Genomic DNA, 13,185 nt, shown 5'->3' on the forward strand with positions numbered 1-13,185 from the left:
CAACTTAAACATGAGATCGTTCTACTCTTGATAAGATACTTATTCATCCGCGTGCTATGTGATCTAGTGGTGGATAGATAGGTAGATAGATAGATAGATAGATAGATAGATAGATAGATAGATAGATAGATAGATAGATAGAGAGAGAGAGAGAGAGAGAATTGCTTTATATTAAAACGATGCATCAAAATGGCAATGGAGATACCAATTACGCAAATTAATTACTAAAAAAATGTATTCTTATAACGATTAAACAGTCAAAATGTTTTCATTATTATATGATAATGCTCTAATAATGATATTTCCAACCAGCAAAATATAAATAAATATTATGAAGTATGAAGAGCTTGAAAGTTGCCAGCTCTGAGTATATTCTGCCATCCTGTCCCTGTTCTGTCAACTTGGGGAAATGTGGGGATTTCAAATTTCCCTCTCTCTTGTGCGGTTATGTGGTCTAGTAGTCTATGTGGTCACTCGCCTTCGGATCGTAAAGTCCTCGGTTCGAACTTCGTTCGACGCATGGTTGAGTCCCTGGAAAAGACTCTTTATTCACATTCTCTCACCGTACTCATGTGTAAAATGAGAACCTGGCCGTTTAAATCATTGATTTGTCGGGGGGAAAATGTAATTTCGCCTAACAAGCGTCATGTCTCGTTCTATATGTTACATGTTGCTGTTTGTCAGGGACCCTTTGTAGAGCGCTTTGAGCACGTTTAGTGGGTATTGCGCTATATAAAAGATCACGTTTTAAGCAGGACCCACGTAAGTTAAAATTGGTTGATTATTATTATTATTATTATTATTATTATTATTATTATTATTATTATTATTATTATTATTATTATTATTATTATTATTATTACAGTCTTTGCTTTTGTGTTGGAAAGTTTTGTTATTCTCCAGGTAAATGTAGATATTATCTATGTGTAACTGCTAAGCGACACCTACTTTCCGCTGGATTTGGCTTCTTTGAACTCGGTCATCCCTGAGTCCGAGAGTCGGTCAACGATATAACACTAATCGACGTGGCTGTCTAGAGGCTCTCTAGTCTTTTTTTTTTTTTTTTTATTTATTTGAGATTGCTTATTGCGAAAGGTGAGCTGAAATGCATTAGTCTGTTACATGTAAAGTGTGGATTTTTCAATTAAAAAAAAATTAAAAATAACTAATCCAAAATATGGCCCGCGTTGTTATGCATTGAAATACTCGCAGATTGATTTTAAAAATTACTTTAATCTTTCAACATTCTTTTGAAAACTTTTGAAATAAGAAAAAGTGTTGTGGTTCCGTTGGTCACTGTGTTTTCAATTGTTATTATAAGAAATAATTTATGTTGACTGCTAATGAAGACTGACTTCCTCGTGTGTGTGTGTGTGTGTGTGTGTGTGTGTGTGTGTGTGTATGTGTGTGTGTGTGTGTGTAGCGTGAATGTCTCAACTGATGAAACATTTGTATCCAACACACCAGACAATAATTTTGACAGCTGTTATTATTGTGTCATACCGGAATTATCTCTTTTCGTTTGAAGACTAGGAAGATCGGGCTATCAATACACTCTCCTTGTCAGATGATTAGTTAAGCGAGGCGTTATCTTTCGCTATTTTCCCTCGCTTCGATTCAAAATTAATCTGCTACAGATATGTCTCACGGAGTTATTGACTTATAGTTACAAAACCATCATGCTTCATACATGTTGCGTTTATAAATACAAGAATCGTGATGCGAATGATAGCAATCACCGTTTCCAATAGATAAGATTAAACGAGGGAAGTGATAATCATTTTTTCTTGTTAAAATATCAGTATCGTTGCTATATCGTATCGTATTGATACCGAAAATGTCTGATATCGCCCAACACTGGTGTAAAAACAAGGCTGAAGTCACTTTGGAATTGTTGACTGTAAACAGCTTGTTTTTATTTGCTAAAAATGGATACTTTATATTATTTCGAAACAAACAAAAAAATGACAATTATAATTTGGAAAAATCATACATCCTACATATAAGTTTGAAATGAAACTTTTAAAATTGACTTTCTTAAAAGTCTGCAGTAAACGGGGGCGCGTCCATCGTTCCATTAACCCTCTTCCGCACTAGGACAGGACTGTCCCGGGACAGTCCTGTCCCAAATCTGTAACATATAGAATTTAGAGGAATCTTCCGCACCTATTGGGACGGGACAAAACAGTCCCGTTGTGTCCCAAGCCGTTGTGAAATGCTACAAAATCAACGGGACAGGACTGTCCCAGTCCCGTGTTCATATCGTTTGTGATAGTAGAAAAATATAGCAGACTTCCGCACTAGGACAAAAAAGTCTTTATTTTCTGCATCCCTACTACTACTGCTACTACTACTACTACTACTACTACTACTACTACTACTACTACTACTACTACTACTACTACTACTACTACTGCTTCTGCTGCTACTAATGCCACTAATATATTAATACCTACATCCCTTACAATTTGTATTTATTTCCAATTCCATTGTATTTATTTTCCAACAATAGTCCACACTTTATTTTGGTTCACTGTCTTCTATACTGCATTACACAGTTCCTACCCGCCTCCCCTCTTTTAACATAATTAAGTACGCACCTTTTATAAATTTCTATTGCTCTGTTTTAATTCGCGCTTCCTCACAAAGTAGCATACAATTTCCTGCCCATCAATGTTTTTGTTTATGCATCTTAACAACGCCACTACCACATTATCTCATTCGCCTGTAGTTTTTAATTCATCATGTGTTGTTGATGAAGGGGAAACCCGAAACGTCCATTTTATCTGTTTTCGTATAGTAAACTGAAGCTTACATTCAATTTCACAGTTATGATTTATTTATTTATTTCAATTCTGAATATAAAAAAGCAAGAACAATTCAAAAAATAATTCTATGTGATGAAACCACGTACAGAAGGCATAGCAACATAAACAATTGTCGGCAATTTAAAAACGTATGTTTATAAATATAATTTAAGAAGTGTCACACTTTGTGACACAGCAGTAACGTGTCTAAAACCGGTCGCACATCTATTCGGTACCTTGTGGGATCAATTATCTTTATCGTTATTTATTTCGGGAATTTTCAATGAAAATATTTTTAAGTAAGTCCTTCTGAGCCACTTGGACTCATTGTAAGACAAAGTAACTCCTTTAGAGCCTTGTAGCCAATGGTGCAGGACTTTGAACAGGACGCTAGTCTATCGCAGATTACTATCCCAGCTTGACAGGTACCCTTTTACACCTGAATGGAGTGAGTGATTGGAGTAAATTTTCTTGCTCTAGAAAGTACAAATTGGCTTCGGTCGGAATCGAACACAGAACCTCTGAGTGCAGAGTACAACGCGCTAAACATGGGCCATCTTGCCTCCTAAGCTTATAAATCCGGAACTTATCCATGTTGCTGTAGCGTTAAGCAGACAGATAACAGTTTAAAATTAAAAAAAATAAAATTCCCTTTTTCATCCCATAGGGGAAATTTTTCTCGAGGGTCTATTCCAAAGGAAGACTGGAATAACCCAGGCGTCAGCCGCAATGCAGCGCCGCAAATTGAGCTAGGGCGAGGTATAACCCAGGCGTTAGCCGCAGTGCAGCGCCGCAAATTGAGCTAGGCGAGGTGACTTACTCAAGGCAACACAGCGCATCAGCGGGTGATCGAACTGATGCCTTTCGGGTACGAAGCAAAGACCGTACCACCGAGCTATGCTGACTTTCTATTATCCTCTTGAATGATACTAGTCCGTCAAAGATTACTTTCATCAGCGAACCGGTACTCATTTGCACCTGGGTAAAATGAGGTGATTCCAAGAAAGTCATTTTAAGATAAGATCGGAGATCACCATAGAGTCTACGGAATTGACCCTTGAGCAATCTTTGGGTCATTAAAGGATGCACCCAATATTGTTTTCTCTTTCAATTTGTCTTTTTTTTCCACGTAGTAAAGCACAGAAATATGCAACCTCTATTTCATCCATTACTAGTAGTAGTAGTAGTAGTAGTAGTAGTAGTAGTAGTAGTAGTAGTAGTAGTAGTAGTAGTAGTAGTAGAAGTAGTAATAGAAGTAGTGGAGAAGAGGTGGTGGTTGTAGTGGTGGTGGTAGTAGTAGTAGTAGTAGTAGTAGTAGTAGTAGTAGTAGTAGTAGTAGTAGTAGTAGTAGTAGAGTAGTAGTAGTGTTGTTGTTGTTGTTGTAGATGTAGTAGTCGTAATAGTAGAAGTAATGGTAGTAGTAGTAGTAGTAGTAGTAGTAGTAGTAGTAGTAGTAGTAGTAGTAGTAGTAGTAGTAGTATAGTAGTAGTAGTAGTGTAGTAGTAGTAGAGTAGTGGTAGTAGTAGTAGTAGTAGTAGTAGTAGTAGTAGTAGTAGTAGTAGTAGTAGTAGTAGTAGTAGTAGTAGTAGTAGTGGTAGTAGTAGTTGTAGTAGTAGTTGTTGTAGTAGTAGTAGCAGCAGCAATAATATTACTCTTGCTATAAAAATATTTCATGATTATATAAATCTTATGTAAACAAATCCCATTGTACAGTGTAAAAAATCATTATCGTCATGTCGTATCTTATGTTGAATCATAAAATGTGAATTATTAGAGTTGTACCAAGGACTTATTTTTTAACTTATTAATTTATAATTCAAACTATTAAATAGCTAATCTATTAATTAGAAGATTTTACATTATTATTATCACCATTATAATTATCATTATTATTATTATTATTATTATTATTATTATTATTATTATTATTATTATTATTATTATTATTATTATTATTATTATCATTGTTTGCCTTGCTTTATTATTGATTTTATTTACTTGATTTGTTGATGAAAATATTATATTCTTGTATTAGTTATATTAACAATTGCCTACAAATAAACGTTTGAATCTTGTAAAAAAAAAAAAAATGCATTCGCGCAGGTGTGTCCCGGGACAGTCCTGTCCTAGTGCGGAACCCCTTTTGAATAGAAGTTTTCTCCAGCGGGACAGGACAAATTTGTCCTGGGACAGTTTTGTCCTAGTGCGGAAGGAGTCTAAGGGAAAAGTAGCGTGAATTTTAAAAGCCTAAAAAGTTAACCATTATCATTGAGATTAAGATTTATATCATAGCAACTCTTGTGATTGAAAAAATCGCAAAGACTTCCGAGAGTATTTTATAGAGAATTAAGAGGTATCTAAGGTAAACCCTTGAGATTTAGACGCAGTAATCAATTAAAATGGAAGTGGCTCTGCGCATGGCTGAAGTCATCGTATTTTTACAAACGAAAAGAAGACCACGCCCACTTTGTTTAGAGTCCTTTCCTTTAAATCCATGGAGGTAACTAAGGTAAGCACCAGGACTTCGACTCATTGTTTCGTATGAGACGAAGATGGCTCTGCGTAAGATAATTTCGACAATAATTGACAACGGAAAAAATCGGCCTTGAACGTCTTGTATCATAATCGACGTGTGCACGCCTATTATAATGGTAGCCTGATAAGAAAGATGAAAACTAAACTTAATCGAAACCGGATGTGGTGTGCTAATTAAATATTTTGCGTCGGAAAAGTATATGGAGACTTATCTTTTACTAGCACAAAACAACCGATTAGTCTACGTCCCTGTCAAGCTCAGAGCCTTCAGAGTCAGAGACTAGAAAACAATCATAAGAATCGATTTTTAGTCACGTGTTATGCTCAGGATTAAGACCAGAAAGTCTTTTACTAGACTACATGGAAGCAGACTAGATTTAGTTCTTTACTAGACTAGTAAAAGACTTCCTAGTCTTAAATCTGAGCGAAGCAAATGACTAGAACAATGGAATTTTATGAACGTTTTCTAGTCTCTGACGAGCTAGGCTCTTGCCTAGAAGTGGGCGTTGTAAGGACTTCTACTAATTCGGTTATTTTGTGCTGGTAACATCAAGCTCTCTAGTACACGATGGCAGGTAAGATACCATTCTTCATACTTTCAACGCAAAAGATTTCCAAAGAAGAAATTAGAAACACATCCCGTATAGATATATTGTTTCATTGTTTCATATTTGAACTTACTTTTGCCATAGGCACACGGTGAATCAAGTCACATAATTTATTGACTGTCAACTGTCAATTCTATGTTTTATATATTGAAACTCGAGCAAAATGAACCACAACAAAAAACAAAAAAAAAAAAAAAATGAAATAAAAATAAACAAGCAAAACAGAAAGTGTGTGAATCACATTATTTTAGTCGGTTACAATGCCAGCAGAATAACTTTTGTCTCCGGTATACTTTCTACTTGTTTTTTTTTTTTGTTCTTTGAAGCGAACCCTTCGACGTCAAGTTTCCGTTCACTTGCAACTCGCGAGCCCAATTACATCGGAGGTTCTTTTTTTTTTTGTTTTTTACTCACAAAAATATGTACTTTCGACGATCTGTACTTTTCTTGCAGTTGTTTAAAGCCAGTGCCAATAGCAACATGACACTTTTTGCATCTGTCACTCGTTACCGACGTATTCGAAGCTCTCTCAATCTCACAACAGCTGCTGTCTTGTCGACATTATGGTGTATCCTAGTGACTAATCAGAGACTAACGATGAAGACCAATCCGAGCAAGGGACTAAATCTTGGCAAAACTTAGTCCGAAAGTGTCTTGATTTTAGTCTAAAACTTACCTGGTCAGCGCACATAAAAAGCCATTTTTTCAAGTCCTTGACTAAAGTCAGAGATTAAGCGTTAGTCTGCCTACATAAAAACGGGCACTGGTAGAGATCAATATTTGCACCATCACCAGTATGAATAAATTTCAGGATGGAGTCTGATCCTGTAGACTAAATTTTTCAAATGTTCGATTCCAGTATCTTTTGATTTTCATTGTAATTAACATAAGCGCTGTAACGCGAAGTCAATTAGTTTATATTATCTATTTATAATGTGATTAATCAAAACAAAGGCATTCACCGGTTTATTGTCAGAAAATGTTTAAAGCAACGTGAACTTATTTGCAGATCTGAAAACCTAATTCATTATGGGCTCATTGTTGAAATGCAAATCTCAAAGACTGACGCAAATTATTGTCCATTACAACAATGTTAAACAAGGCCATAATTGGATTCGGATGCCAGACCCCCATATATGTACACGTCGAATTAAAACCATTTTTTTTTTCACTTTTCTAGATAGCCATAATCTGTGTCACTTAAACGAATTTGTCGTAAAAAAAAAAAGATCAGGCATCTATTTCTCAGTTTTCTTGCGGCGCCTTGGAGAAAATAAGGTGCTGACTTCATATACTAAAAACAGCTTGTAATTTACGTCAGAAATAGTTAATGATGAAAGAACATCGCATTACCTATTGTTGATAATTCGTTGGATTTATTAATGAAGTAATATTCTGTTTTGGTGCAGATGTAAAAGAATCCCAAAAGCATCATTCTCGTAGCAATAGCACAACCTTTGCACAAAAATGTATTAAATAACTGTGTACCTAGTCAGAGAAATAAGATTGAAGACAGAAAACGTGTTAATCCGGTAAAATTAAAATCTTCGCGCTTAAAGAGCGATTAAATCACACCCATTAAAATTCATTCAAGTTCTCTTTTCAGCAGGTGGGGTGTCATCTTGAGGCGTCAAGCATGCGTTGTGCATATGTATGGATAATATAGTTAGCAAAGAAAAGAAAAGAAAAGAAAACAGGAAGAAAGAAAGAAGGAAATATTTTTTTAAAGGGTGGGGGTGGGGGGGGGGGGGGGGGGGAGGAAAAATCCAGAAACAGAAACAAATGATCCAGAAATATTGCAAAGATTTTTTGATTTTTTTTATTATTTTTTTTGGTCCTTAAAAAAATAGAAAAATTCAACAAGAAAATACAGATTTTCAAAGATTTATTCTACACACACACATCTTTTATTGGTGAATTATTCAATATCTTAACGATACCTATTTCTTCAAATGGTATAAACTTGAAACAGATTCAAAACTGCACTGTAAAGTCGTTTGACTTATTTTCTTGGATATCCGGTATATTTACCCTCTAAAAGAGCCAGACGTACAAATTACACCATCGGATATGGGCGTCTCCTTCATAAAGGCAGACTCCGATCGATACTTTCTGCCCCTTTTTCAGCTTCCAGAGACGCATGGTGCTGCTAATATCAATTGTACTTTGAGTCCTACCAAGATATATCTCCTTGCTATCATCAACCCTTGCAAAAAGCTTCAATTTGCCATTACCTTCCTGACGAAAGACAGCATTTAAAGCATAAACACCATCTACTGTAGGATTCAGGTGACAGGAAACCGTGTCAAAAGACACGCGGTTTTGGATTATCTTGGTACACTTGTCCAAATGTAATTTCTGTCCGAGAACAAGAGGTCCATTCCGATTTAGTTCCACATAAGTTGATATTTTTGCATCCCGAATAAGTCTCGATTCAATATCACAAATGTGCTGGCTAAGATCCGTGACCTTCCTCCTTAGATCTGAGTTGTTGTCAGTTGCAACCAAAGCACGGTTGAAAACTCTGCCGATATCGTGAAGATGTTTTATCTGGCCATTTACTTCTTTCAAATTATCATTTGATTCCTTCGACATTGAAATCAAGCGTCTTTCAAGTTTTTCGATCTTGTCCTCATACTGGACACTTCTTTCTTCCAAACAGTCAACTTTCTGTTGGAAATAAAGAATCTAAATGAGTTTAAACTTACAACAAAAATATTATTGTTTCATTGATTGTTGAACAACTGTACTTTAGAAATCATAGTGAGTAGGAAAGTGCCAGAAGACAACAGAGAATAAAAACTTAAGCTTAATTTAATTAATAGCCAATATTCTCAACATTAACATGCGCGCGTGTGTGTGTGTGTGTATTGAACCCCTGACCTCAAGAAGTCGGGGAGAGTGGCTCTAGATAGACATACAGTTTGAAGCGACTTGTTTGGGGGTTGTTGATAGCTCATACGGTAGAGTCACGATCTCCCGGGCCAGGCGGAGTTGTGTACCAGTAAGGTCGCGGGTTCGAGCTCCCATCGCCGCCGCTATTTTCTGTTGTCTTCTGGCACTTCCTACTCACTTCATTTCTTCTTCTTTTTTAAAAAATGGAATAGAATTTCTACAATTCGATATTTATATATTTTTTGTTATGTGGTCTGTTATAGAGTCAAAATAGGCAATGATTTTTAAGCAAGTAAAGCTGCTATAAGTCAATCAGACCGTGAAGATAGTATTTTCGAACTTTTGCGTCCGCCTTGTTTTTTCATGATTTGCTTTTTGTCTGATTGGCTGTATTCATTAGCTCGTATGACAGAGAGGTTTGTAGTAGAGGGAGTGCCTTGTTATTTTATTATGTACATATAAAATGTATCTTTAAAGGTCTGTTAATGAAAAGAAAAAGCAAAAATTAACTCTCGGAAACCTAGTAAGAAACAAAGCATAACTTAAGAGGCTTAATGACAAATTACCTAAGAATCTTACGCAACGAACATGTGATGTATATTATATAATGCATCACATAATTTCTCATAAACAAGAGAGGTTAATGAATTAAGAAGAAAATAAACTTATTTGTTCTAGTATGTATTACTGCTCAAATCGAAACCCACTTTGTTACTGTTTTTGTTAATGTGAAATTTGAAAAGCTTCCTATAAATATTTAAAGAGAACAACAACCTTACAATCAACGGCAACAATTCTTAGATTCTTCAACATAAATGTCCCCATTTCCACCACGTCTACGAAACAGTTTCATGGAGTAAAGATATTAACATTAAAACTTTGCTGTAACGGCCGCTAGGCCTCTCCCCCTATTTCACATTTTTAGGATACACTTTGTAACCTGTAGATAACCTGGTAGTAGAGCTAATGCGGGACACCGGAACGAAGCGATTCATCAAACATTGAGGGGAACTGCAAGGTCTGGGCCGGACGTCCCGCTTGCTGAAAGGAAATTGATGTGCATTTCGAACCCAACACCTCTCATTTCCAGGTGCATTGATCGCCGCGTAATCCTGTCTGACAGAGATTACTGCATATGGCCTCTCATGTATTATTGTGTCCATAACAGCACCGTGAAACACCCGTGGTGTTCCCTGTTTCTACTGAGTTTGTTATGGGCGCGACCGAGTCCCCGGCGGTATAACCGGGCTAGGGAGTAGGTAGAACCCCTTCCTCTTAAGGTGCAGGAGACAGAACCCACGGGTGAGTAGTACACGCTCTGCTCCTCACCCACCCACCTCACACTCATTCTGTACTACTAGTGTGGTGTCATCTGTATGTCCTTACTTTTCTTAATCTACCCCTATAGCTTATACTTGTTCCTAGTGCTGTAACTTTAACACTTCTATACTCCCTCTTTGGTCGGCCTGTGGCCCATGTCTTCTGTATGACTATCTGTGATTGATTGTAATCATGTATCCTTCTTTAAAAATTGAGATTTTTAGGGGAAAGGGCTGGTATCCCTTTGTTTAAGGCCCACAGAATCTCTCATCGACACAAATAACTCAGGACGTGACGATACTCTGTTTATGAAATATGGCCCTATAAGCAGAAAGAATAACTGAAATAGATAACTGCAAGCCAGGAAACAGTAGGTGGCGGGGAATGGGCGACCGTCAATCATGAAAGAGACTGTGGGAAAGATAGAATGAAGGCTACTTGGCTAAAACCCTATAAAAATTAATTATATGAGGAACATGCATCTGCAACTTAACTCCTGATGTTATGCAGCTGACAAGGAATACAGGTTAGGGTGGGAAGACAGACCAGAGACTCCCCAGCATGCCATCAAACATTGAATCGGAACTCGGAACTGTATCTCTTTCAAACCAATTCACATCCAATTGTAAACAAGCTACCCGATGTCTTAGTTTTAATTGAACGAGAGAGAAAACACTTCACATCCAGCAGGATATTCCGAGATTGGAGGGATAAGAGATGAGGGGAGGGGGCATGGGGGAAGGTGAAAGATAAATGGGTCGCCTGATGACGTAGTACATGGGAGTGTCAAGGACACTTAAAAGCGAAGCTGATTTTTTGTTTTCAGATAATAGTTTCTTTTTATCTTTATTATTGTTAATGGAGAATAAAGCGTTCCACCAAGAGAGCGGTCAGAGCATCGCGACTCCGGCTTCAATTATCTATAATCGCTTTGCCGTTACTTGTCTATTGATGAAAACGGAAAGATCTGTGGTTGGGTCAAAACACGATCGAATTTCGCCTTTAAAGGGTTACATTGCTACTGATTTTTGCTTTCCAGTATTTCTTCTTTTTATTTTCAGCTCAGTGTTGCTTATTGCTATATTATTTACTTTTTTTTCATGATTAGCAAAGGAGGTAGAAGTGTCACAGGATGCTGGACGGAGCGTGCAATTAACCCTTTGACAGTGACACTGATTTTTTGTTTTTTAAAAATAGTTTCCCTTTATATTATTTTTAATGCAGAATAAACCGTTTCCACCATTGCGACACACGTTTCGATTAAACTATAATTGCATTGCTGTTATTTGTCTTTTGATGAAAACAGCAAGATCTTTTAGCTCCAAGATTGAACTTCGTCTTTGAAAGGTTAAGTTGTTTTGGGTTTTTGTTTTTGTACTTTTTTTGTTTTTTAAAATTCTTTTTTAAAACGCTGCTTCGCTGTTTCTTTTTAGTTTTTTCTGACTAGCAAGCGCTGTACTTAACCGCATGGCTTGTACACACAAAACGATTCATCTAGGTCACAAAACGATTCGTCTATGATTCGTTTGTGCCATGGCAGTAAAACAAACCGAGCGGCTTGGAGTTCGAAAGACCTTTCCATAAAAGGCTTGGTATTCACAAGACCCTAATAAACTAATTCCCGCCCCAGCTCTAACTGGTATGTAGTATAATTTGGGTTTGACTCCCATCATCTGCGCTGTGCGTGTGTGTGGTTTTGAGCAGGTGTCCTAGCCCCTAACTCATTTACGGCGCTGCATTGCGTTAGAAGCATTAAATTTTGCAATAGGATCATAAAGGCGATGAAGATAATGATGATAATGATGGAGAAGACGGGGAAGATGAAGGGGGAGGATGAAGAGGAGAGGGGGGGGGGAGGAGGAGGTGGAGGAGGGGAAGAAGATAATGATTGTGGTGGTAGAGGTGGAAGAAAAGGAGGAGAATATGACAATCAGGAAGATAGATAGAAGGAGAAGGAAGAGAAGGAGATTGGGGAAGAGGAGGAGTGGGGGGGGGGGGGGGGGGAAGGAGAAGAACACTGAAATTGCCGTTTATAGTGATTTTACCTTTTTTAAGATATCATTCTCTCTTTCAGCTCTTAGAAAATCTCTCTGAAATGCGATATTTTCTTTTTGTAGTGCAAGGATCTCTGAGCTCATTGCTTTATTACTTTCCTCTAAGGTTAAAAGCCTGGCGAGAAGATCCTGGAACTGGTTTGAGGTGGAAGACATTCTGAATCCTGTAATAATTATTTTTTGAAAAAAGCTTATTGAGTTGTCGGTGACTCGTCGGTTCAATATTATCTTGAATTTTGACAATGCCAACGATGTTGAGCGTGGTCAATAGCCGGCTGAGCAATTATTATCCAACCATTTTGTCCCCGGCATTGCATCCTTGGATAAGACATTTATAGATATTACTATATTAGACTGTGGTGTGAATGAGTATCTGGCAGTTAGCAGTGACGAATGTTTAAAAATGCTAGTCTAATAATAAAAAGGAACACTAACAGGAGACAGGAACAGTATGGAACGGAAATTTAGTTCCATAATATGGATTTCTGTGGAAATAAATGAAGTTTTGGGACTTGTTAAGCTCGTTAGTCTTAGTAAATCTTTGGAAATGAACTATAAAATTGTTCGAATTTTTTTGTAAGTGATCTTAGCGAATACTAATGGGGTTAATATAAACCTAGCATTTCCCCCCTTCCATCTCATCTCCCAATTTGTTCGAGTCAACAAGTGGGGATTTTAACTTGCCATACAGCAATTATTGGGGGGGGGGGGGGGGGGGAAGCATATACCTACATAATAAAACCAAAAAAATAAAATAAAATAAAAAAATCAAAAACAAACAACAACAAAAAAAAAAAACAACAATATGCAAAGGAGCTAAATGAAGCAATGTTAGAAATCGTGGACGAGTTCAATCTCATACAGGTAGTCAAGGAACCAACACCCCTGACCTTGTGCTTACAACATGCCTCGACCTCATACAATCAGTCCCTTCAACTCCAGGCATAAGGTATCACGATGTTGTTT

The 13,185-nt window shown here is 37.1% G+C and overlaps 1 protein-coding gene and 1 long non-coding RNA gene across 3 annotated transcripts in view; one reads left to right on the top strand and one right to left on the bottom strand.

The window, feature by feature from the left end:
- Window positions 1-5,308: 5,308 nt before the first annotated feature.
- LOC144962436 (uncharacterized) overlaps window positions 5,309-13,185 on the top strand; it is a 21,404-nt gene continuing 13,527 nt past the window's right edge. The window contains exon 1 of the long non-coding RNA XR_013643479.1: window positions 5,309-5,917. This is a non-coding gene — a long non-coding RNA (uncharacterized LOC144962436). The remainder of the gene's footprint in view (window positions 5,918-13,185) is intronic.
- Window positions 7,754-13,185, bottom strand: part of LOC144962434 (uncharacterized) — a 6,507-nt gene continuing 1,075 nt past the window's right edge. The window contains exons 1-3 of one of the 2 annotated variants that reach the window (XM_078895379.1): window positions 13,121-13,185; window positions 12,211-12,383; window positions 7,754-8,620 (exon numbers count right to left, since the gene is read on the bottom strand). The exon at window positions 13,121-13,185 is cut by the window's right edge and continues 58 nt beyond it. In XM_078895379.1, the coding sequence (XP_078751505.1) occupies window positions 7,985-8,620; window positions 12,211-12,375 (801 nt within the window). In that variant the 5' untranslated portion in view covers window positions 12,376-12,383; window positions 13,121-13,185 and the 3' untranslated portion in view covers window positions 7,754-7,984. The remainder of the gene's footprint in view (window positions 8,621-12,210; window positions 12,384-13,120) is intronic. The other variant, XM_078895378.1, reaches the window with a different exon arrangement.

This window comes from Berghia stephanieae, chromosome 1, assembly GCF_034508935.2.
Source record: "Berghia stephanieae isolate SIO BIC M18660-M18661 chromosome 1, UCSD_Bste_1.3, whole genome shotgun sequence".
Lineage (NCBI taxonomy): Eukaryota > Metazoa > Mollusca > Gastropoda > Nudibranchia > Aeolidiidae > Berghia > Berghia stephanieae.